Source organism: Moschus berezovskii, chromosome 7 (assembly GCF_049115385.1).
Source record: "Moschus berezovskii isolate FMDL1 chromosome 7, NW_MosBer_1.0, whole genome shotgun sequence".
NCBI classification, from domain to species: domain Eukaryota; kingdom Metazoa; phylum Chordata; class Mammalia; order Artiodactyla; family Moschidae; genus Moschus; species Moschus berezovskii.
In genome coordinates, this window is record NC_142466.1 from 70,143,698 (window position 1) to 70,165,202 (window position 21,505).

The 21,505-nt window shown below is 41.1% G+C and overlaps 1 protein-coding gene across 2 annotated transcripts in view; it reads right to left on the reverse strand.

The window, feature by feature from the left end:
* TSTD2 (thiosulfate sulfurtransferase like domain containing 2) overlaps window positions 1-21,505 on the reverse strand; it is a 31,233-nt gene that overhangs the window by 3,128 nt on the left and 6,600 nt on the right. For both annotated transcript variants that reach the window (XM_088837998.1, XM_055427102.2), the window contains exons 3-9: window positions 17,535-17,848; window positions 15,488-15,608; window positions 7,518-7,643; window positions 6,576-6,681; window positions 2,415-2,533; window positions 1,773-1,931; window positions 1,096-1,234 (exon numbers count right to left, since the gene is read on the reverse strand). In XM_088837998.1, coding sequence (XP_088694124.1) covers window positions 1,096-1,234; window positions 1,773-1,931; window positions 2,415-2,533; window positions 6,576-6,681; window positions 7,518-7,643; window positions 15,488-15,608; window positions 17,535-17,848 — 1,084 coding nt within the window. The remainder of the gene's footprint in view (window positions 1-1,095; window positions 1,235-1,772; window positions 1,932-2,414; window positions 2,534-6,575; window positions 6,682-7,517; window positions 7,644-15,487; window positions 15,609-17,534; window positions 17,849-21,505) is intronic.

Genomic DNA, 21,505 nt, shown 5'->3' on the forward strand with positions numbered 1-21,505 from the left:
AAACTCCCATCTTATTTATTATCCAGGTGTTAATTCAATCTCAGTCCCTGGTCAAAGAAGTTCTAAAAAATTCTGACAGTTACTAGGGGTGTCTGCTTATGACCTTTCCCATTCAGAACAGTGGCATCCAGAAGGAAGATCCGTTTTCTTAAAGATGAATTTCATCCTCCTCCTCCTGACTGCTGTCATCTGGTACCACATGTTATTGTGGACTCCAGACTACAGTCTCACCTCAGGCTACCTGTGGCCACTCTGCCTCTGGCCCAGGGCTCAGCTCCCACCCTGGAATGCCCCACCCACCACTCTAAACATGTAGAATACGTGTGTCCACACACCATCTAACTAGGGGTTCTTCTATCTGTGCCATGAATTTACAGTCTAGTGAAGACTATTCTTGGAAAAATGTTTTTAAAATGCAGAAAATAAAATACACAGGATCACAAAGGAAACCAACTATACAGAAATACAAAATAACAATATTCTTCAAAGTCTGGGATACAGTATGGTATTTAACACATAAAATAATAAGATTTAGTGATGGGCCTAATAACTTTCCATTTTGAAGCAATGATGCACATAAATGCTATTTTGAAATATTCACAGCAGCTGTAATAATGAAAATAGTGTGATTTCTATTGATGACAAAGTCACAATACATCCAATACATCTGATTTGCTTCTTACATTCATAATTGAAGTGTTATATTTAGTGAGGGGTTATAAAACCAGAGATGAAATTATTTTCCAGTCCAAATTCACAGGCTCTCTTAGTACAATATTACCGACTCCAGCTTAAGACCCTAGATGTAGCCTATTAGTTCAACTCTTAGCAGGTAGACAGAGTGAGTGAGGTTATTCTCATTTGAAAGGACTTGTCTAACTAGTAAACAATAGTCAGATCCCAACCCAGGCCTCCTAATGGTCAGGGTTCTGTCTGTTCCACCACTGCATCCCCAGCTCTGGTGGGAAACGGTGCTGTGCAATCCTTTTCCCTTGCTTTATTCATCATGTAATCAGTACTGGCCTGCCTTCCAGAAGGTTAATACAGAGGCTGTGCAAGCTCAGGAGTTCCAGTTCTGAGCCAGTGCTGACCTACCTGACACTATGTCATCATTGAAGGATAAGGCATAACGCTCATCGAAAACAAACAACTTCCCTTTGTAAAAACCATCAGGAAACTCCTCCAGGTACTTGTGGATGCCACCCTTGAGCTGGAACACTTCCTTGCACACTCCCTGTGTGGAAACACAAGAGGAAATTTGAGGAGACTAGCAGAGACCAGTAGGAAGCTCCACAGAGAAGCGACATGTGGTAGGAATGCCAAAATGGGGCTCCTGGTTCCCCTTGGGGGACATTGAAGAACTGCTGACCAAGGGGGCGAGGAACCAACTGGCCAGACCTTGCCTGCTGGGGGGATGGCTGAGGACAGCAGTCCGGGCCTTCACTCCCTAGATCCTGAGAAGCACAACTATTTTTGTGGCTCCCTAAATATAGGTAGACACCTGTTGGGACATGTAACGTTACTGAATTTGCTCTTCTTGGGATCAAGCAAAAGGATTAGGAAAAGGGAGATGTCAACTAATCTTTCCCTTTTGTACTTGATTCATCTCTAAGACTGATGAGTGCTTTTCACATCTTGAGATTTAAGAACTTCAGACTTTATACTTAGAAACTCTATGCTGGAACCGTACAAGGGGACGATAAATCCTGCTGGCTGGGGGTGGGAGCTTCCTTTGCCTCCATGCCTGCAGTGCCCTGAGGTTGGTAACTCACCTTGGTTTTCAGGTAGGCTGAACCCCGCTCACAACGGATGCCCCCAGTGCAATACATTAGCACCCTCTTCTCTTTGAAAAGTTCTAGATTTTCATCAACGTAGCTAGGGAAATAACTGAATTTCCTGATGTCTGGGGCTAAGCAGCCCTGGAATCGTCCCTACAATATAGAAGCAGCAGAAATAAAATTATCAGAAAAACATACCTGGTAAGAACAAAGATTCTTTCTGTGTCAAACACCACTCCCCCAGCCCTGCCTTGGCAAGGAAGCACTTGCTTGCTGCCATTTTCATCCCATACTCTGACCTTTCAAACTTCAAGAGCTAAAACTTAGAAACAAGGCTGGGTGGGCTATGGGTTACCCTTTCAGAGACCTTAAGGAACTGGAGAGGTTGCCCAAGGCAAACTTGACAAGATCCTGACATGTGTCTAGGGGAAGGCATATGGGAGACGGTTCATTTTGTGCACGATGTCTTTAATCCATATTTTCTTAGTCTTTCTCACCAGATTCTGAGTTCAAAGGCTTGGGTTTTCTCTGCGAGCAGCGGGAGGAGAGCCACTGGCTGGGCCACAGGTGGGCACACAGTGTCCCCTTCAGAAACATGCTGTGCTGCGGGAACTCAGTTGTGGTTTTCTTACTTACTATTTTGCTTTCATAGAAGTTTCTGCAGTCCAATAGGATAGTATCACTTTCTTCTTGATTTGCTTGAGACAGAAACTTTTCTACTTCTTTATGAAATTCACCTGGGGATAAATGGATTCCTAAAATCAAACAAAAATTGGTTAAAAACAGAACCAAATCACACAGGGCCCAGCCCAATGATTTCCATTTGTTCCTCCCCACCTAAATGTTTCCTCTTCATAATTACAATTATGCCTGAAAGTAATGCTATCTGATCAGCATAATGACAGAATTTAGTAATTCCATGTCCTCACTCTCCCTCCTAAGATGAGCGCTGTAGAGACCTGGCAGTTTGAAATAATTAGTCAAAGAATTCTGCATCCTCATACGTGGTCGAACCCAATGATAAAAGCCAGGCTGTAGAGATGTAACTTCCATGTGGGTTTGCTGGTCCATGTTACGGCCAGTGTTCAACTGTTCCTGTATATGGAGGGGCTTGGACATGTATATGCTTGACTGTAGGCTTAGAAACTGTTCTATACCAACATCAAGTCTGAGGTTAAGAATCTCAGACAGGCAGGTGTGAGCATATGGTTATGGAACAAAGTTTGAATAAGTCTTTTAAAAATATAACAGAAAAGAATGTGTCTAAGTTTGTGTGCGTGAGTAAAAGAGAAAAGGGGTTGACAGCAGGAATGAAATATGAGAAAGAAGCAAGAGAGAAAAGATAAAAGGCCAGAAGAAGGAGAGAAAGGAGATGAAGTAAAATACAAGGAGACTGAAAGGAAGAACCTGTCTGCTGGGGCCTTTCGCCTTCTCTGCTCTCCGGGGAGAAATATTCCTATACCTTTAGAGGTCCAGACATCTCAGTAGCTTGGGAAGAACTTTCGGTGAATCTGGCAGGGGAGCAACCACACCTCATGGGTGGGGGCTCTGGTGCATCAGTTACCACTCATGATCGATCCTGACAGCACCACTCAGGGATGGATCCCAACAGCCCCCTGAAGCTGCTGGGTACCCAGATGGGGTTAGAGACCCAGAGCATGACCAGGGAATCTAGATTCCTGCCTGCCCATCTGAGGACTGCAGGGAGAATGTAACAAGGCCAGATTTTATATGTGATTGTCACATAATTACATAGTCACCAAAACAGGGGGTGGAAAGGGAGGTTCAAAACTGATGACAAGCATGGAAATCTGCTGAGCCTTCCCCTTACAGGGAACTGCAGGGAACCCAACCTGTTCCTGCTGCTGCTATTACTGTAGCTACCCTCCTGGCCCTGTAGAGGCCTGATCAGACAGTGACTCACATAGACCTGCTTAGAGGAACTGCCTTCAAACAACACAGCTCAAATGAAGGCAGCACAGCACTGCCTGGAATTCTCCCCTCACCTCCACAGCGAGGTCCTGTAGTGCCGACGAGGTCCTCCTGCCAAGGTAAGGACACTAAGCAGACATGGCCCTTTGGGGCCTTCTGTCCTCATACATGAGTCTCCTTCCCCAGATGCTTGTATATTACTCCCATTTCCCTGTGGTTTAACTTTTATCCTTCTTTTTAAATATTTACATATTAAAAAATGAACATAAAGCCAGCCAGACCTTTCTGTTTCCTGATGAAAGGAGATAGTACTACCTATGAAGTAGACTTGGAGGAAAAAAGGAAAGAAAAGAAAAATGGAAATCAAACCTGAATCTGATCAAGTCTCTAGATGTGGGCTGTCTAATATGGTAGCCACTAGCCAACATGTGGCTAATGGGCACTGGACATGTGGTTTGAGATGTGCTGTAAAAAGGGTGACACATGCAGAATTTCAAGGACTCAGTATACCAAAAAAAAAATAGTAACATCTCTGTTGTTATAACTTTTATTTACTTTTGGCAGCACTGGGTCGGTGTTGCCGCATGGGCTTCTCTCTAGTTGTGGTGAGCAGTGGCTACTCTCTAGTTGCGGTGTGCAGGCTTCTTGCAGTGGTTTCTGTTGTTGCAGAGCACAGGCTCTAGGGCACGCCGGTTTCAGTAGTTGTGGCCCATGGGCTCAATAGTTGTGGCACATGGGCTTAGTTGCTCTGCAGCCAGGTGGGACACGCGTGTCTCCTGCGTTGGCAGGTGGATTCTTTACCACTGAGCCACCAAGGAAGCCCCTAAAATATCTTGTTAATATTTTTTTACATTGGATACAAGTTGAACTAGTATTTTGGCTACACTGCATTAAATAAAGGGTATTATTGAAATTAATTTCACTTGTTTCCTTTTACTTTTTAAAATGTGGCTACTGGAAATGTAAAATTCCATCATGGCACACATAATATTCCTGTTAGTACTACCATAAATGTGACTAGAATTCACAGAAAACACAAAAGACAGAGGAACATTACATGGAGATGCAATCAGCATTATCCTGACTCTGGGAAATACTACAAGCAAAATTTTCTAGTTCCTTCAAAAAATAAACTGCATGGGAAAATAAAAGATGGAGGCTCTAGGTTAAAAGGGACTTAAAAGGCTCAATCACAATGAGTAGACTGGGAGAAATATCAATAACCTCAGATCTGCAGATGACACTACCCTTATGGCAGAAAGTGAAGAGGAACTCAAAAGCCTCTTGATGAAAGTGAAAGAGGAGAGTGAAAAGGTTGGCTTGAAGCTCAACATTCAGAAAACAAAGATCATGGCATCTGGTCCCATCACTTCATGGGAAATAGATGGAAAAACAGTGGAAACAGTGTCAGACTTTATTTTTTTGGGCTCCAAAATCACTGCAGATGCTGATTGCAGCCATGAAATTAAAAGACGCTTGCTCCTTGGAAGGAAAGTTATGACCAACCTTGATAGTATATTAAAAAGCAGAGACATTACTTTGCCAACCAAGGTCCGTCTAGTCAAGGCAGTGGTTTTTCCCGTGGTCATGTATGGATGTGAGAGTTGGACTGTGAAGAAGGCTGATCGCCGAAGAATCGATGCTTTTGAACTGTGGTGTTGGAGAAGACTCTTGAGAGTCCCTTATACTGCAAGGAGATCCAACCAGTCCATTCTAAAGGAGATCAGTCCTGGATGTTCATTGGAGGGACTGATGCTAAAGCTGAAACTGCAATACTTTGGCCACCTCATGCGACGAGTTGACTCACTGGAAAAGACTCTGATGCTGGGAAAGGTTGGGGGCGGGAGGAGAAGGGGACGACAGAGAATGAGATGGCTGGATGGCATCACCTACTCTGTGGACATGAGTTTGAGTGTACTCCGGGAGTTGGTGATGGACAAGGAGGCCTGGCATGCTGTGATTCATGGGGTCGCGGAGAGTCGGACACGACTGAGCGACTGAACTGAACTGAACTGAGACCTTACTTGAATCAAGATAGAAACAAACTTTTAAAATTATGAGATAACTGGGAATTTTAACCCCAGACTGGATATTCAGTAATATTAAGTAATTACTATTAAAATGTTTTGGATATGATGGTTTTATAATTATTTATTTTCTAAAAACCCTTTATTTTTTAGCAATATCTACTAAAATAGGAATGAAATGACATGACATCAGGATTCTCTTCTAAATAATCTAGGTTGGGGGAAGGGAGTAGGGATTGATGAAAGTTGGCCTTGAATCTGTAATTGTTGAAGCTGCAGGATAGGAACATGGGCATTCGCTGTAATATTTTTTCTACTTTTTAAAATGTCTGAAATTTTTCATAGTAAAAAGTAAAACAAAACCAAAAACCCCAGCCAAACAAATGTCTTTCAACCACCTATGGTACCCATGAGTGAGGGGGGAAAGAGAACATTCTAGAGCACTTGCAAACAAACTGCTTTCATGGTGAAAGCTGCTTGCTTCCTGTAGCAAAAAGTCTGTATGTCTTATCCATTTGATGAACTATTTACAAGTAATAATTACACACTTCCCAAATTGCTGTTTTTGGAAAGAGAAAACAACTTCTTTCCAAACCATCGCCAAGAAGAATAACTACGCCAGATCATTCTAAGTAGTGAGTCTCCAATCACAGAGCACCAAAGAGAAGAGCCAACTTGAGCACTGAATGACATGAGTGTCAGCCACCCCACAGCTATTCTGAAGAGAGAATTCATTACAACCCTTGCTGATCAGAATGGCTAGCTTTCACATTTGTCTCTATATTAAGATTTGTCCTTATGAAGAAAAGGAAAATGTTTCTTCTTAAAGCAAGCATACCAGGCTTCTTATAGGAGATCTTATTGGGACTGATCCCCATGGGCACAATTTCTTCAAACACACCAACACGCAATTCTGGAAAACAGCAAGCTCCTCCTTTGCTGGTCTAGCCAATGAGAAACAAAACAGAATACAGTCTTTCTTTCCCATCTCCAGGTATAAGATATTTATTAAGTTGAATTATCTGGAACATTCTATGCTCTAACTCCCTTCTCCCACTGAAAGAGCTGTTCCTAATTGGAGGTTTCTTAATACTTCAGCTACCCTATTATTACACAACAGATGTCATCTTACATTTGGCACTTCTTTTTTGCCTATCTACCATGTGTAGAAATGTCAAATTGAAAAGGTGTTTCTATAGCAATAAGCATTTAACTATAAAACCGAAACACCACTGAGCAATTTCTATATGTAAGATTGCATCCAAGCTTTTGTTCAGGAGTCACAGCCTTTTCTTTTCATATCATCATCACCAACACTAACACTTACTAGCAAGGTATTTCCCACCACCTCTGTAACCCATGACACTAAAGCATAAAGTCACTCCGACATAAAATCTCTCCTTCAGAGAGCAACAGCTTCATTCCCGCTGTGGTATGAGTGCTGGTCTGATCCCACCAGGTTTACTAAACACACAGTGACCCCCTGAAACAGGTGGTCTCTCAAGTGAGCAAATATGGCTAAGTTTGAGTTTAGTGTGTGTAAGCTGCAATGTCCTTATTCTATATAAAAAGGCCCATGATCACATGGTGGCAACTTGGAAGATGAATTGGAAGGAGCATACTCTTTCTACTGAGCTGCCTCAAGACCTCGAGGGGAAGTGGTATTCAGTCTAGCACGGCTTACTTCTTTATGGTGATCTTCTTCATAGCCTGGAGTGGGAAGAGGCACTGAAGCAGAAGCAAATGGCTCTCAATCCACTTTATTTTCAATCTCTCTTACCTTAAAATCATCCTTACACAGGTAATCCTTAAACAGTGGGCAGGAAAGCATGACACTGACATACAGTCTGGTGGCCAGTCTGCTTCCACCAACAGTTCCATTGATTCCTTCCGTAGCAATTCGTACCTGAGACACAAAACAGTGAAAAAGGGAATGCAGCCGTCCGTGTTTCTCTTTGTTTTGGTTGGCAAGTGGTGTCTGACTCTTTGTGACCCTGTGGCCCACCAGGCTCCTCCGTCCATGGGATTTCCCAGGCAAGAATACTGGAGTGGGTTGCCAAGTCCTCCTCCAGGGGATCGTCCCAACCCTGGGATCGAACCTACATCTCCTGCATTGGTAGGCAGACTATTTACCACTGAGCCACTGGGGAAGCCCATATTTGTAGCTCAGTTCAGATTTCTGCAGGGCAGAACAGGTTCATGTGTATTGATGAACTTAACAGGAAAAGCAGAAACACTGCTATGGACACCAGAGTGTTACCACACAAAGATGCCTGTAGTTTTCTGAAATGGCACTGCCCATAGTTCAGTTGAGGTGCTCAGTTAACATATGCTGAACCAGAGAATAAAATGGATAAAACAACTGGAAAGCCCCTTTCTACGATGTTCCAGCTGTCCAGTGGCCAAAGCGTAACCTAAATTCAGGGCAGCAGATCTAGAATCAGGATTCAACTTTGCCACTTAACTTGCCAAGTGGCCTTGAGAAAATTCTCTTTTCTGAACCTCAATTTCCTATCTTGATAAGAGAGATGAAAAAGAACCAATGATGAAAAACTGCTAAGGAGATATTCCTCAAGTCCTAAAGCACAGAGCACATCTGAGGGCCGAGAATGCACGCGAGCACCCTCTGCGTGGTTTGTGGGGTGGGGGGCGGGGGGCAGGTAAGCCCACCACTGCAAACCAACCTACTGGGAGGAGCTTGTGTCTGTTTTGTTCTTTATTGCATACTCAGTGTCTAGAGCAGTGCCTGCCCACAGCAGACATTTGCTATGTATTTGCCGAGCAAATGAGTGAGAATCCAAACCTGAGGCTTGCTGGTTTCTCAGACCCTCTGTTCTCTTTGAAATGCTTCACTGGCTGGGGGACATTAAAGCCTGGATTAAGGCCCCTACCCTAAGAGGCAATGCTTTGGGGGGCCTGCAAAGTTACTTGTTCTGGTACCACAAAACCCTTCGATAAGTTTAAAGATGGATCATCTTTAGAAGAGCTAGCTTTCTAAAGTTAGAAAGTGCAACACTGTGTATCATGGTATTCTCTGGAAAGTAACTGAGAGCAAAGTTCTATATTATTACATTGTTATTTATATAAAAATTAAAACAATGATACCTACCAGTACATTAGAATTTGAATACTTTTAAAGGCTCCCCTTTTATTAGGGCCTAGAGAATGTACTTGTTTGTTGCTTCACTTGGCTCAATTCTTTAGCGCATGGATAGAAATGGGATTCATTTCACAAGCCAGGGCCTACTCACTAGCAGTAGCTCTCCAGAGTTCCATGATTCTGAGTCACATCCAGGCTCCTTGAGAAAGAGATGCAGTCTAGTGAGCCTGATCTGGGCTGACAGAGGGAAGTAGGAAGCATATGCCATCTCTGCTGTACAGGCTACTGCACCTATTACCAACTCATTTTTTTAAGGGACAACATAGAAAAATAGAGCTGAGCCAGCATTAACCGGAAATCTACCCTAAAACTGTCTCTGACAGGGCAAATATGATGACGAGGTACAGGCTTCTGTGTAGCTGTCTTTTGGGTAAGCCAGAAGACTCTTTCCTATGTTATTTTAATCCCAGAACCCAAATAAAATATATGTGCACTCCCTGAATACTGAGGATGAGCAACCTCTGAAACCCATGCATTAGACTTTCAACTCCTGTTGAAGGATTCCTCAACTGAAACCTTCAAAGTAGCTGCTAGGTGAGGAAAGCCTTATACCTCAGAGATGAAGAGCAACAGTTAGCATTTAATGAGCACCTTCATATTATTAAGTTCCTGTCTTTATAATCCTGAAAGGTAGATATCATAATTCCCACTTGACAGAAAAGGAAACAGAAGCTTAGAGAAATCAAGTAATTTAAGAGAAATCAAGTAATTTACCCAAATTACCCATTACAGAGTTGGGGGGAGGTAGATCTGGGATTCAAAACCAGATCTTTTGGGGTCCATCTCTTATAATTTTCCTTTCTAAAGTCTCTAATGCATCTGCTCAAATTTCGTGAGGCAGTACGAAGTATAAAGTAAGGGGTCAGAAGCTTCTTTCCATAATTCTAGAATTTTCAAGTTCTCCCCTTTCCCTACAAATGCCAACATTCTTCCAAATCTCCTACCAACACGAAACTTGAAAACTTGGCATGTATCCCTGAAGCCTTAGAATTTAAACCTAAGAGCCAGGTTTCTCAAGAGGCAGGTCAGGTGGTCTGGGATTCCCATCTCTTTCAGAATGTTCCACAGTTTATTGTGATCGACACAGTCAAAGGCTTTGGCATAGTCAATGAAGCAGAAATAGATGTTTTTCTGAAACTCTCTTGCTTTCTCCATGATCCAGCGGATGTTGGCAATTTGATCTCTGGTGCCTCTGCCTTTTCTAAAACCTGCTTGAACATCTGGGAGTTCACGGTTTACATACTGCTGAAGCCTGGCCTGGAGAATTTTGAGCATGACTTTACTAGTGTGTGAGATGAGTGCAATTGTGCGGTAGTTTGAGCATTCTTTGGCATTGCCTTTCTTTGGGATTGGAATGAAGACTGACCTCTTCCGTCCTGTGGCCACTGCTGAGTTTTCCAAATCTGCTGGCATATTGAGTGCAGCACTTTCACAGCATCATCTTTCAAGACTTTTAATAGCTCAACTGGAATTCCATCACCTCCACTAGCTTTGTTTGTAGTGATGCTTTCTAAGGCCCACTTGACTTCACATTCCAAGATGTCTGGCTCTAGGTCAGTGATCACGTTATCGTGACTATCTTGGTCGTGAAGATCTTTTTTGTACAGTTCTTCTATGTATTCCTGCCACCTCTTCTTAATATCTTCTGCTTCTGTTAGGTCCATACCATTTCTGTCCTTTATCGAGCCCATCTTTGCATGAAATGTTCCCTTGGAATCTCTAATTTTCTTGAAGAGATCTCTTGTTTTTCCTATTCTGTTGTTTTCCTCTATTTCTCTGCATTGATCACTGAGGAAGTCTTTCTTATCTCTCCTTGCTATTCTTTGGAACTCTGCATTCAGATGCTTATATCTTTCCTTTTCTCCTTTGCTTTTCGCCTCTCTTCTTTTCACAGCTATTTGTAAGGCCTCCTCAGACAGCCATTTTGCTTTTTTGCATTTCTTTTCCATGGGGATGGTCTTGGTCCCTGTCTCCTGTACAATGTCACGAACCTCCGTCCAGAGTTCATCAGGCACTCTATCAATCAGATCTAGTCCCTTAAATCTATTTCTCACTTCCACTGTATAATCATAAGGGATTTGATTGAGGTCATATCTGAATGGTCTAGTGGTTTTCCCTATTTTCTTCAATTTTAGTCTGAATTTTGCAATAAGGAGTTCATGATCTGAGCCACAGTCAGCTCCTGGTCATGTTTTCGCTAACTGTATACAGCTTCTCCATCTTTGGTTGCAAAGAATATAATCAATCTGATTTCGGGGTTGACCATCTGGTGATGTCCATGTGTAGAGTCTTCTCTTGTGTTGTTGGAAGAGGGTGTTTGCTATGACCTGACTTGCCTCTTGAGAAACCTGTATGGAGGTCAGGAAGCAACAGTTAGAACTGTACATGGAATAACAGACTGGTTCCAAATAGGAAAAGGTGTACGTCAAGGTTGTATATTGTCACCTTGCTTATTTAACTTATATGCAGAGTACATCATGAGGAATGCTGGGCTGGAAGAAGCACAAGCTGTAATCAAGATTGCTGGGAGAAATATCAATAACCTCAGATATGCAGATGACACCACCCTTATGGCAGAAAGTGAAGAGGAACTCAAAAGCCTCTTGATGAAAGTGAAAGAGGAGAGTGAAAAGGTTGGCTTGAAGCTCAACATTCAGAAAACAAAGATCATGGCATCTGGTCCCATCACTTCATGGGAAATAGATGGAAAAACAGTGGAAACAGTGTCAGACTTTATTTTTTTGGGCTCCAAAATCACTGCAGATGCTGATTGCAGCCATGAAATTAAAAGACGCTTGCTCCTTGGAAGGAAAGTTATGACCAACCTTAATAGTATATTAAAAAGCAGAGACATTACTTTGCCAACCAAGGTCCGTCTAGTCAAGGCAATGGTTTTTCCCGTGGTCATGTATGGATGTGAGAGTTGGACTGTGAAGAAAGCTGATCGCCGAAGAATTGATGCTTTTGAACTGTGGTGTTGGAGAAGACTCTTGAGAGTCCCTTATACTGCAAGGAGATCCAACCAGTCCATTCTAAAGGAGATAAATCCTGGGTGTTCATTGGAGGGACTGATGCTAAAGCTGAAACTGCAATACTTTGGCCACCTCATGCGATGAGTTGACTCACTGGAAAAGACTCTGATGCTGGGAAGGGTTGGGGGCAGGAGGAGAAGGGGACGACAGAGAATGAGATGGCTGGATGGCATCACTGACTCTGTGGACATGAGTTTGAGTGAACTCCGGGAGTTGGTGATGGACAGGGAGGCCTGGCGTGCTGTGATTCATGGGGTCGCGGACAGTCAGACACGACTGATCGACTGAACTGAACTGAACTGAAGAGCCAGGTAGGTGCTGCCACCTTGTGGGTAGAGGCCCTCACTGCCAGTTCACCTTGCCCCAAACTACAGAGAGAATGATTTTGCCTGTTTTGTGCACTCAGTTTTACGTTCCATCTTTCAAGGTGTTCTCTAAATATAGATGATGATATATGTATACAAGCCACAAATGTTAGTGTTTTTTTCCACAATGCACCAGCAATTTTGCCAGGAATTGCGGATATAGTGATTAAAAAATACATAGTTTTTGCCCGTTTGGAACTTACAAACTAAGGAAGGTCACAGATATTAAGATAAAAGTCACAAACTGACAAGTGCTATGAAAAATAACTACAAGATGCAATGAAATAGTATATCTGGAAAAGTGTATTTAGTTTAAAGGTCTGGAAAGATGTCTTTGACGAAGTGTCATTAAAACTGAGAAGTGGAGACTGAGTAAAAATTAGGAGAAATGAGTGGGTGTGGGAAAGTTCCTTGAAGAAAGTTTTCTTGTAAAAAGGCCCAAAGGCACCAAAAAAATATTTGTGGGCTCCAAGAAACTGAAAGGCTATTTTGCTGGAGTGTAATGAGTAAAGGGAGAAGGAAATGGCAACCCACTCCAGTACTCTTGCCTGGAGAATCCTGTGGACAGAGGAGCGTGGTGGGCTGCTGTCCATAGGGTCGCACAGAGTTGGACACGACTGAAGTGACTTAGCATACATGCATGAATTGGATAAGGAAATGGCAACCCACTCCAGTGTTCTTGCCTGGAGAATCCTGTGGATGAAGGAGCCTGGTGGGCTGCCATCTATGGGGTCACACAGAGTCGACACAACTGAAGCGACTTAGCATGCATCCATGCATTGGAGAAGGAAATGGCAACCCACTCCAGTATTCTTGCCTGGAGAATCCCAGGGACGGAAGAGCCTGGTGGGCTGCCGTCTATGCGGTCGCACAGAGTCGGACACGACTGAAGTGACTTAGCAGCAGCAGCAGCAGCAATGAGTAAAGAATGGCATCAGATAAGTAGAAAAGGTGGAAGGCACCAAAGTATACAGGAAACGTAAGGGCACATTAAGGATCTGGGTTTTACTCTAAATATACTGCATAGACACTGAAAGATTGTGAGGAGGGAGGGAGAGGATTTCATTTACTTTTTAAGATCATTCTGGCTGCTGTGTAGAAAATGATTAAATGGGGGCAAAGATGGAAGAATGGAGAGTAGTCTGGAAGCTACTGAAATGAATGAGGTAAGAGAGGGTGGGGCTAGGTCTAAGGAAGTGGAAATGGAGGATCAAAGGATATGTCAGAGGCAGAAATGTCAGGACTTGGTGATGAACTGATGAGGTAAATGCAACTTTCAGTCACTATCTGCAAGAAAACATGGGTGTGAAAAATATCACTGAGCAAATGATTGCCTCAGGGAATAAAAACCTGGGACAAGTGTAGGAAAAGTTAGTGTCATACCCAGAGGGAATATATATATATATATATGTCATTATCAAAGATTTTTTTTAATCCGTAATCCTATCATGTAGAGATAATCGTGACTAACATTTTGATATTTACTACTTGTCATCTTTTTACACACATGCTTGTGGTTTTGTTACAAACATTCATTTTTTATTCAACCTTCTCCAAATATTTACTGTCTGCTATATTCGAAGCCCTGTTCTAGCACTGACAGTACATCAATCAATTAAGATGAAGTTCCTGTCCTCTTGAATTCAAGAGAGAAAGGAAACAAAACCATAAAATGGTAAAGGACTGACATGTTCTAGGAAAATTAAGAAGCAACTTGGTACCACACCTGTATGTACAGTTCTATAAAACATTTTTCCAGTTGAAGTGAAGTGAAAATCACTCAGTCGTGTCCAACTCCTTGGGACCCCATGGACTATACAGTCCATGGAATTCTTCAGGCCAGAATAATGGAGTGGGTAGCCTTTCCTTTCTCCAGGGGATCTTCCCAACCCAGGAATTGAACCAGGGTCTCCTGCCTTGCGGGCAGATTCTTTACCAACTGAGCTATCAAGCAAAGAATCAGAATATAATGCCTACTTTTACATAGTTTTACTGGAATGTGTGCTGTGCTTAGTCACTCAGTCATGTCCGACTCTTGGTGACCCCATGGACTGTAGCCCACCAGGCTTTTCTGTCCATGGGATTCTCTAGGCAAGAATACTGGAGTAGGTTGCCATTTCTTTCTCCAGTTATCTTCCCAATCCAGAGATCGAACCCAGGTCTCCCACATTGTAGGCAGATTCTTTACTGAGCCACCAGGGAAACCCCTGACCATACCCATTCTTTTACGTATTGTCTATGGTTGTTTTCATATTAAAATGCCAAGGTTGAGTTGTTTTGTGCAAAGTCTAAAATATTTACTATGTGTCTCTGAAGTTTGCTACTCCTTGGTCTGTGCCTTTATATAGTTTTATAAAATACTGTTTTTAACTGAAGTGTAGTTGATTTACAATGTTGCACTAATTTCTACTGTACAGCAGAGTAATGTCAGTATCCTATGATAAACCTTAATGGAAAAGAATATATATACATATACTGATTGTAGTTCTCTGTGCTATACTGTAGGACTTAGTTATTTATCCATTCCACGTATAATAGCTTACATCAGCTAACCCCAACCTCTCACTCCATACCTCCCCCAGCCTCTTCCCCCTTGGCAACCACAAGTGTTCTCTATGTCCATGAGTCTGTTTCTGTTTCATAGATAGGTTCATTTATATCATATTTTATATTCCACATATAAGTGATATCACACAGTATTTGTCTTTGTCTGACTTCACTGACTGTAATAATTTCTAGTTGTATCCATGCTGCTGCAAATAGCATTATTTCATTCTTTTTTAATGTCTGAGTAGTATCTCAGTATATGTATATGTACCGCATCTTTATCCATTCATCTGTTGATGGCTACTGTGAATAGTGCTGCTATGAATGCAAGGGTGCATGTATCTTTTTGGATTAGTTTTGTCTGGATATATATTATTATAAGGAATGGGACTGCTAGATCATATGGTAATTCTATTTTTAGTTTTATGAAGACTCTCCACACTGTTTTCCACAGTGGCTGTACCAACTTATATTCCCACCAATAGAAAACATCATGTTAATAGCTATTTAGTATTCTATTTAAATGCTTAGCAGGATTTCACTCATTTCAAAGAACCCAACTGGTGAATCCTTTCTGTAACAAGCAAACCAAGGTGGAAGCAAGATAAGCCCTGTGAAGGATAAGTGATAAGGGAGAAAGTGTTACCTTGCCCGTGAGGTGCAGGTGCTGACACAGAGCTGTTTGCCAGGCACACACCCAGTCGGGATCCTTCAGGTCACAGTAGCAGTAATAAAGTAGCACCTCCCCTTCATCGTTGCCCTGGCCACTATAAAAAGAAAACCACAGGGAGAGAGCAACTGAGTCACTGGCATGAAGAGGCTACAATTCATAAAGCAGATTCAGGCAGAGTCAAGAGGGAAGGCCTAATGGAGCAACTCATGCCTGCCCTGGCTCCTAACTATCATTATCCTCCTGGATTGAGAAGCAACTCTGGTCTGTATTTTCTCTAAAGAAGACAATGCCTGCACCAAACTCCTTCCTTTCTAAAAAGTGAGCTTACTTTGATTCCCTTGTTTAATCATCATATCCATGAAACAGATATTAATGACCCCTTTTTAAATTTGAGTCCATTCTGGCTTATTCTCTAAGAAAAGGCAGTATCAGTTCTGAATCTCTCTCTGTACAAAAAGGTTTCACTTTTATTTTTTCATGTAATCCTCTTACCCATGAGACAGGTTATTATCATCCCCATTTTATATCTCAGTGAACTGAGCCCAGTTCATCCGGCATGAAATAGATACAAAGTGACAGGACTGGAACACCAGTCTTCTGACACAAGAATCCATACTCTTCCCACCGCACTGTGCTGACTGTAACTAACTAGTCATGGGCCCTGGGTGGGTCTTATCCCTGAGCCTTGATTTCCTCAACTGTAAAACCAGAGAACTGACATAAACTGCCTTTCTCAAAGTGTGCTCTGAAGCTGTTCCATGAAATCACCTGTCTGAGAAATCCTGCAGACAGTATCTCCCTCTTTGAAGGTCACAGTGAAAGCCCCTCATATATTGAAGGCTCTTGGAAGCTCTGCAAAAAAAGAATATTTTAACCTAATGTTTCCCCAATTTAATTGTCTTTAGCACCTCTTTTCAATACCTGAGAGCACCCTCCAGAGCTAGTGATGAAGAGATATTTTAGAGAGTGCTGTCACAGATGGTCATTCAGGTCCCATCCAGCTCTGAACTCTGTGACTGTCTCATCAATGCCCTCTTATTTCAGGGCCTAGTCTCCTCTAACACCTGCTTGTCTATTAGTGTATCTGTTTTCCTCTCTCTAAATTCTGATAACAAATTATCGTCTGAGCCACACAATTTTAAGTGATAATTGCATAGCTTGTCTTATACCATCTGCTAAATGTTTTGTGTATCCTTTTTGTTTTTCTAACTAAAAAGCAGGTCCATACAGAAATGAAGAGACCACAGTTGTATAGCACTGTACAGTTCACGTGAGCTCTTACCATCAGCATTTTATATAATTCTTAGAGCAATTCTGTGAAGTAGGCAGAGCAGGCATTATTTCCAGTTTTAGAGGTAAGGATGTAAAGGTATGAAGAATTTAGTGAATAGCTCAACTCTAACTTCAAGTTCAGTTCTCTTTCTTTCTCTTCTTTCTGATAAGCAAAAGGAACTGGTATTAAGACCAGTGACAAAAGTGTATCAAATGTGGGCATTTTCTATTCACTGAATAGTTTAGGAATTCCTTAAAGTCAGAAATCTGTCCTCTACAAGTAACATAATATTATGATGCGGTGAGGTTTTCAAAGGCAGATCTAAACTTCTAACCCTATGCCTTAGTTCTAAAAGTTAACTTACTTTCTAAAACTTATTCAGCTCAGAAAACCACATCTGGTAATAAAAGCCCCTTTCTAAGCTGACACTTCAGGGTAGAGGAATCATGAACATCCTGGGCCTTCTGACTTCTCTTTGGAAATAACATTTTCTGTTCTTTACCTTGCCTGAGAGAAGTAAAGACATAGGCTTCCAAGATACCTAGAGTGTACTGCCAGCTGCATAGGTAAACGCTACTACATAGGCTATGGTCTTCTATTACACACAGAACATGTTTATGGGCCTAGCTTAGGTGGTAGAGAAATTCTGTGCCTTAAGGATCTGCCATTTTAGTGGATGGGTGGTATCTCATTCCAACTAGAAAAACATTTTTCAATGAAACAAAAGGTACAGAATGAAATTCTTACCTTTTCAGCTCATCAGGATTAAAGCAGCTTATATCAGGGAGCCAAGTAGATACTTCTTGGTTACGGGTAAGGTCGTCTTTGAAAGGGTTCCTTCTGTCTGCAGACTCAAGACTCTTGGAGGTGCTCGATGTCACAGCCAGCTGCTTTAAAACAGAAGCAGTCTCATGGCAAATCTCATCAGCATGTTGTGTTGACACGTGTCTGTGGATGCTGGTTGGATCTGTAAATAGTTGCTGACAGCATTTCCACCATTTTTCTTTACATTCACAAGGAGGTGCTGGAACTTCTTTAGTTTTAACGAAAAGGGCAAATGCCTGCAATTACATTTCAAATATGTCACTAGTAAATAACCTTAGGTTTTAGGTTAGAATGAAAGTCTCAGTGAAATTTTTCCCATAGGGGTTTCTAGTTTTAGTTCCTACAATTCTGCAGAACTTCCTGAGACTGAACTTCCTCCAAAAAGGAAATGGTCAGAGAAATTATGGAATATACTTACTATGGAATATTAAGCAGCTAGTTTCAAACTACATGGGAAAATATTTATGGTATACTGTTAAATGGAAAAAATTGAATAAAATTTCCTTATATCATGTAATCTCAATTACATAAAAAAGTACATTGAGGGACTTCCTGGTGGTCCAGTGGTTGAGAATCCACCTTCCAGTGTAGGGAACGCTGGTCTGATCCTTGGTCCAGGTATCCTTAGTCCCACAGGTCATGGGACAACTGAGCCCACTGAGCCTGTGTGCTCTAGAGCCACAAGCCACAGTGAAAATCCCACAAGTCCCAACTAAGACCCAATGCAGCCAAATAAATAAAAATTTTCTGAAGTATATTGAAAAGCATGGAAAGAAATGTACCAAATGTTTTGATTTGGTTTTTGGAAGATAACTTTATTGTATTATAAAGAGGATTTAGGCGAATTGTTAAAAAAAATGAAACAAGAGAAAATTATAGATGTACCATAATTCTTTTAACCAACTCTAAATGAATGAGCTTTTTTGGTTTCCAATATTTGCAATTATAAGCAATGGTGAAGGAGCATGTCAGTATACATCTTTCTATACTTTAACCATCTACTTAGAATAAATATTTAGAAGAAAATTTTGGAGGTGAAGAAGCATAAATTTTAAATAAACTGTGATTAAGTAGTGACTACCTGAAAAATCATTATCAATTTATACATTCAGCAGCAATGCATGAGGATTCCATTTTATCCACAGCATTTTATCAGTATTAAATTTTTTGTAGTCAGTATTTTCAATTTTGACCCAAATAAAAAGCAAAATAAATACCCTGTTTTTATTTTCCAATCTTTGATTAGCAGTAAGGTTGAATATTTTTTCATATTGATTCTGTGTTCTAGTTTGCCTATTCATACCTGTTGCCTGTTTTTCTACTGTGGCATGTTATCTTATTGATTTGTAAGTAGTTTTAGTGACCTTTTATTGATCATAGTTATTCAAATTTGTTTCTTTGCTTGTCTTTTGTTTTTCAACTTTGTTTATGGTGATTTTTGATGTCAAAATTGAAGTTTATACATTATGGTACGGTTTATGGCATCTATGATTATCAGTCTTTCAAGATATTTTCCTTCTTGCTTTCTAGAAAGAAAGGTATTAATATTTTTATATTATACTTATATACATACACACATAGTGCTTATATAGTTTAAAATTGTTTAAAATATATAACAATTTATATTAATGTAATATTTAAACAATTTTCTTAATGCATCTGAAGACTACTGTAAAGCATCCAAAATTAGGCACTCTGAAGAATAATAATTATAAATATGGAGCATCATTTTTAGATCTTCCTCAATCTGTACACAACCATATCTGGATTGTGCCAGACTGAAGCAGGATGGGGTAGTCTGAAATTACACTGGAGGGCACTTTTTAGCCTCTCGTGCAGTTGATCATTCTGTATAGGCCAAAAAAAAAAAAAAGAGCAGTATGTCAACTTGAGTGCTTCTTTGTATTATACTTAGAACTTCAAATCTTATTCTCTAATTGAGGGTACTAAGAAGGAAACAATTAGAAGGAAAGAAGGAGAACACTTTTACAAGGAACAGGCTGAGCATTACACAATTATTTCAGTTGACAATTACTGTACATCAATAATTACTATGACTATTAGTTTATATATAAATGTAAGGTATTGCATCCAAGGCCTCATTAGCATCATTGAGGCCTCAAGAAGTCATGATCCTTTAAAAAATGCAGTATATAATCTGAATTTTTTTTCCTTCTTTCCTCCCGTCTTCCTTCATCAAAAGTCCTTAGGCAGGCCTGAGTGAGGTGGGAGGCCAGGAGGCCCAGTGTGAATGTGGCCTGCTACTGGTCTTTTAGGGCCTTTTGAACAAGGCATTGAGGATCCAGGAGCAGTCAGGGCCCATGTGGGGTCTGCTCAGGAGAGAGAGGCAGGCCAGAGCTAGGAAGGTAGCTCAGAGCGGGTGAGGCCTGTGTGGGGAAGGCAGGCCCTGATGGAGGAGGCAGCGTGGCAGAGCGGGGAGACTGACTGCATACAGGGGAATAAGCAATTAAGTATACATACTGGGACTACAGAGAGCTAGGTTTGCCATCAAACTTTATCATATAGGGAAGTTACAAATCTAAGGAGAGAGAATAAACCTGGTGATATGGGAACAGAACTGAAGGTTCCGTGAGTATGAACTCATCTGGTTTATACTGATATGAAAGTAAATATAAAAGGATGATATATAGAGATGTATGAGTTTTCATCTATATAGATTCTCAGCTCTGTCCACCATGTATTCTTAGCTCTGTCTACCAGATGTCCTGAGAGAAGCAGCATCTTAGTAGAAGTGAGTTTATCTAGCCCCTTGGTTTTGGTTTTCCACTTCCATCAGAAAGAACCAGTGTTCCTTGAAGAAATGTCTGACTCCAGGGATGAGACAGAGAAAGAACAATATGACCCTGAAATATCTTGTTAAATCAGAAAGTAAGGAAATGCTCAAAGAATGATGGGGGCAAGTCAAAAAGACATACATACTAGCTGGAATCCCAGCCAAATCTGAGATGATCTGAGAATCAAAATAAAAAATGATGATAATGGATTATCGCCCACTGAATAAAATGGCATTCTTGAATACACACTGATACAAATAAATTGGGAGCAAAGAAAGCTCTTCCTTACAGAAGAATGCCAAGTAAGAAATATAGAAGGAATGAAGCAATTAGAAAGTCACCATTTAGAAACCATCACAGTAATAATCACCTGAAGCAAAGAAACACCAATGGATCTAAAACTAGCAGATGAAAGTTCATTGTGAAATAGGCTATTTACATAGTCTCAAACTATTTTCCGTAAAATACTGAATAACTAAAAGGGAAAAAATAATAATTTTAAAGCAAAGAAATCTGACAAGGCACTTCCTTAATTGGGTACCCAAAGTTAACATCGCCAGTAACAGGACAAATTGGCACTGTGACTGCCTGACAGAACGCAGCCAGATGAACACAGTGTCTCTCGTGGGGCAGTCTTGTTAACAAAAACCATAACCTGACTCTAATCACAAGGAAACATGAGTGAAAAATCATGAGAGACGTCCTACACATAACTATCACCTTCTAAAAAGTCACGATCATGATTTCAGGGGGAAAAAAATGAGAAAGTGGTCCAGACTGAAGACTTTTTGAGACATAACAACTAAACATGTGACCTTAGAGTGGATCTATAAAAGCCATTTGAGACAACTGATGAAACATGAATGGAGCTGCTGGCAAAGGGGATCCTCCACAGAATTCTGGCAGCTTTTCTGTAGGTTTGAAATCATTGCAAAATAACAACAGCAAAACATCTGTATCCTTTGGGTTTCATTTTCAAGGAAATCTGTGTGGGATGCGGGCAGAAGGGTGGAGTATAGAAGTTATAAGAAGAGACATCTATTCTTCATTGACGTGGAGCCAATATAAGATGATTTTGCAAGAGGAACAAAAGCCTGG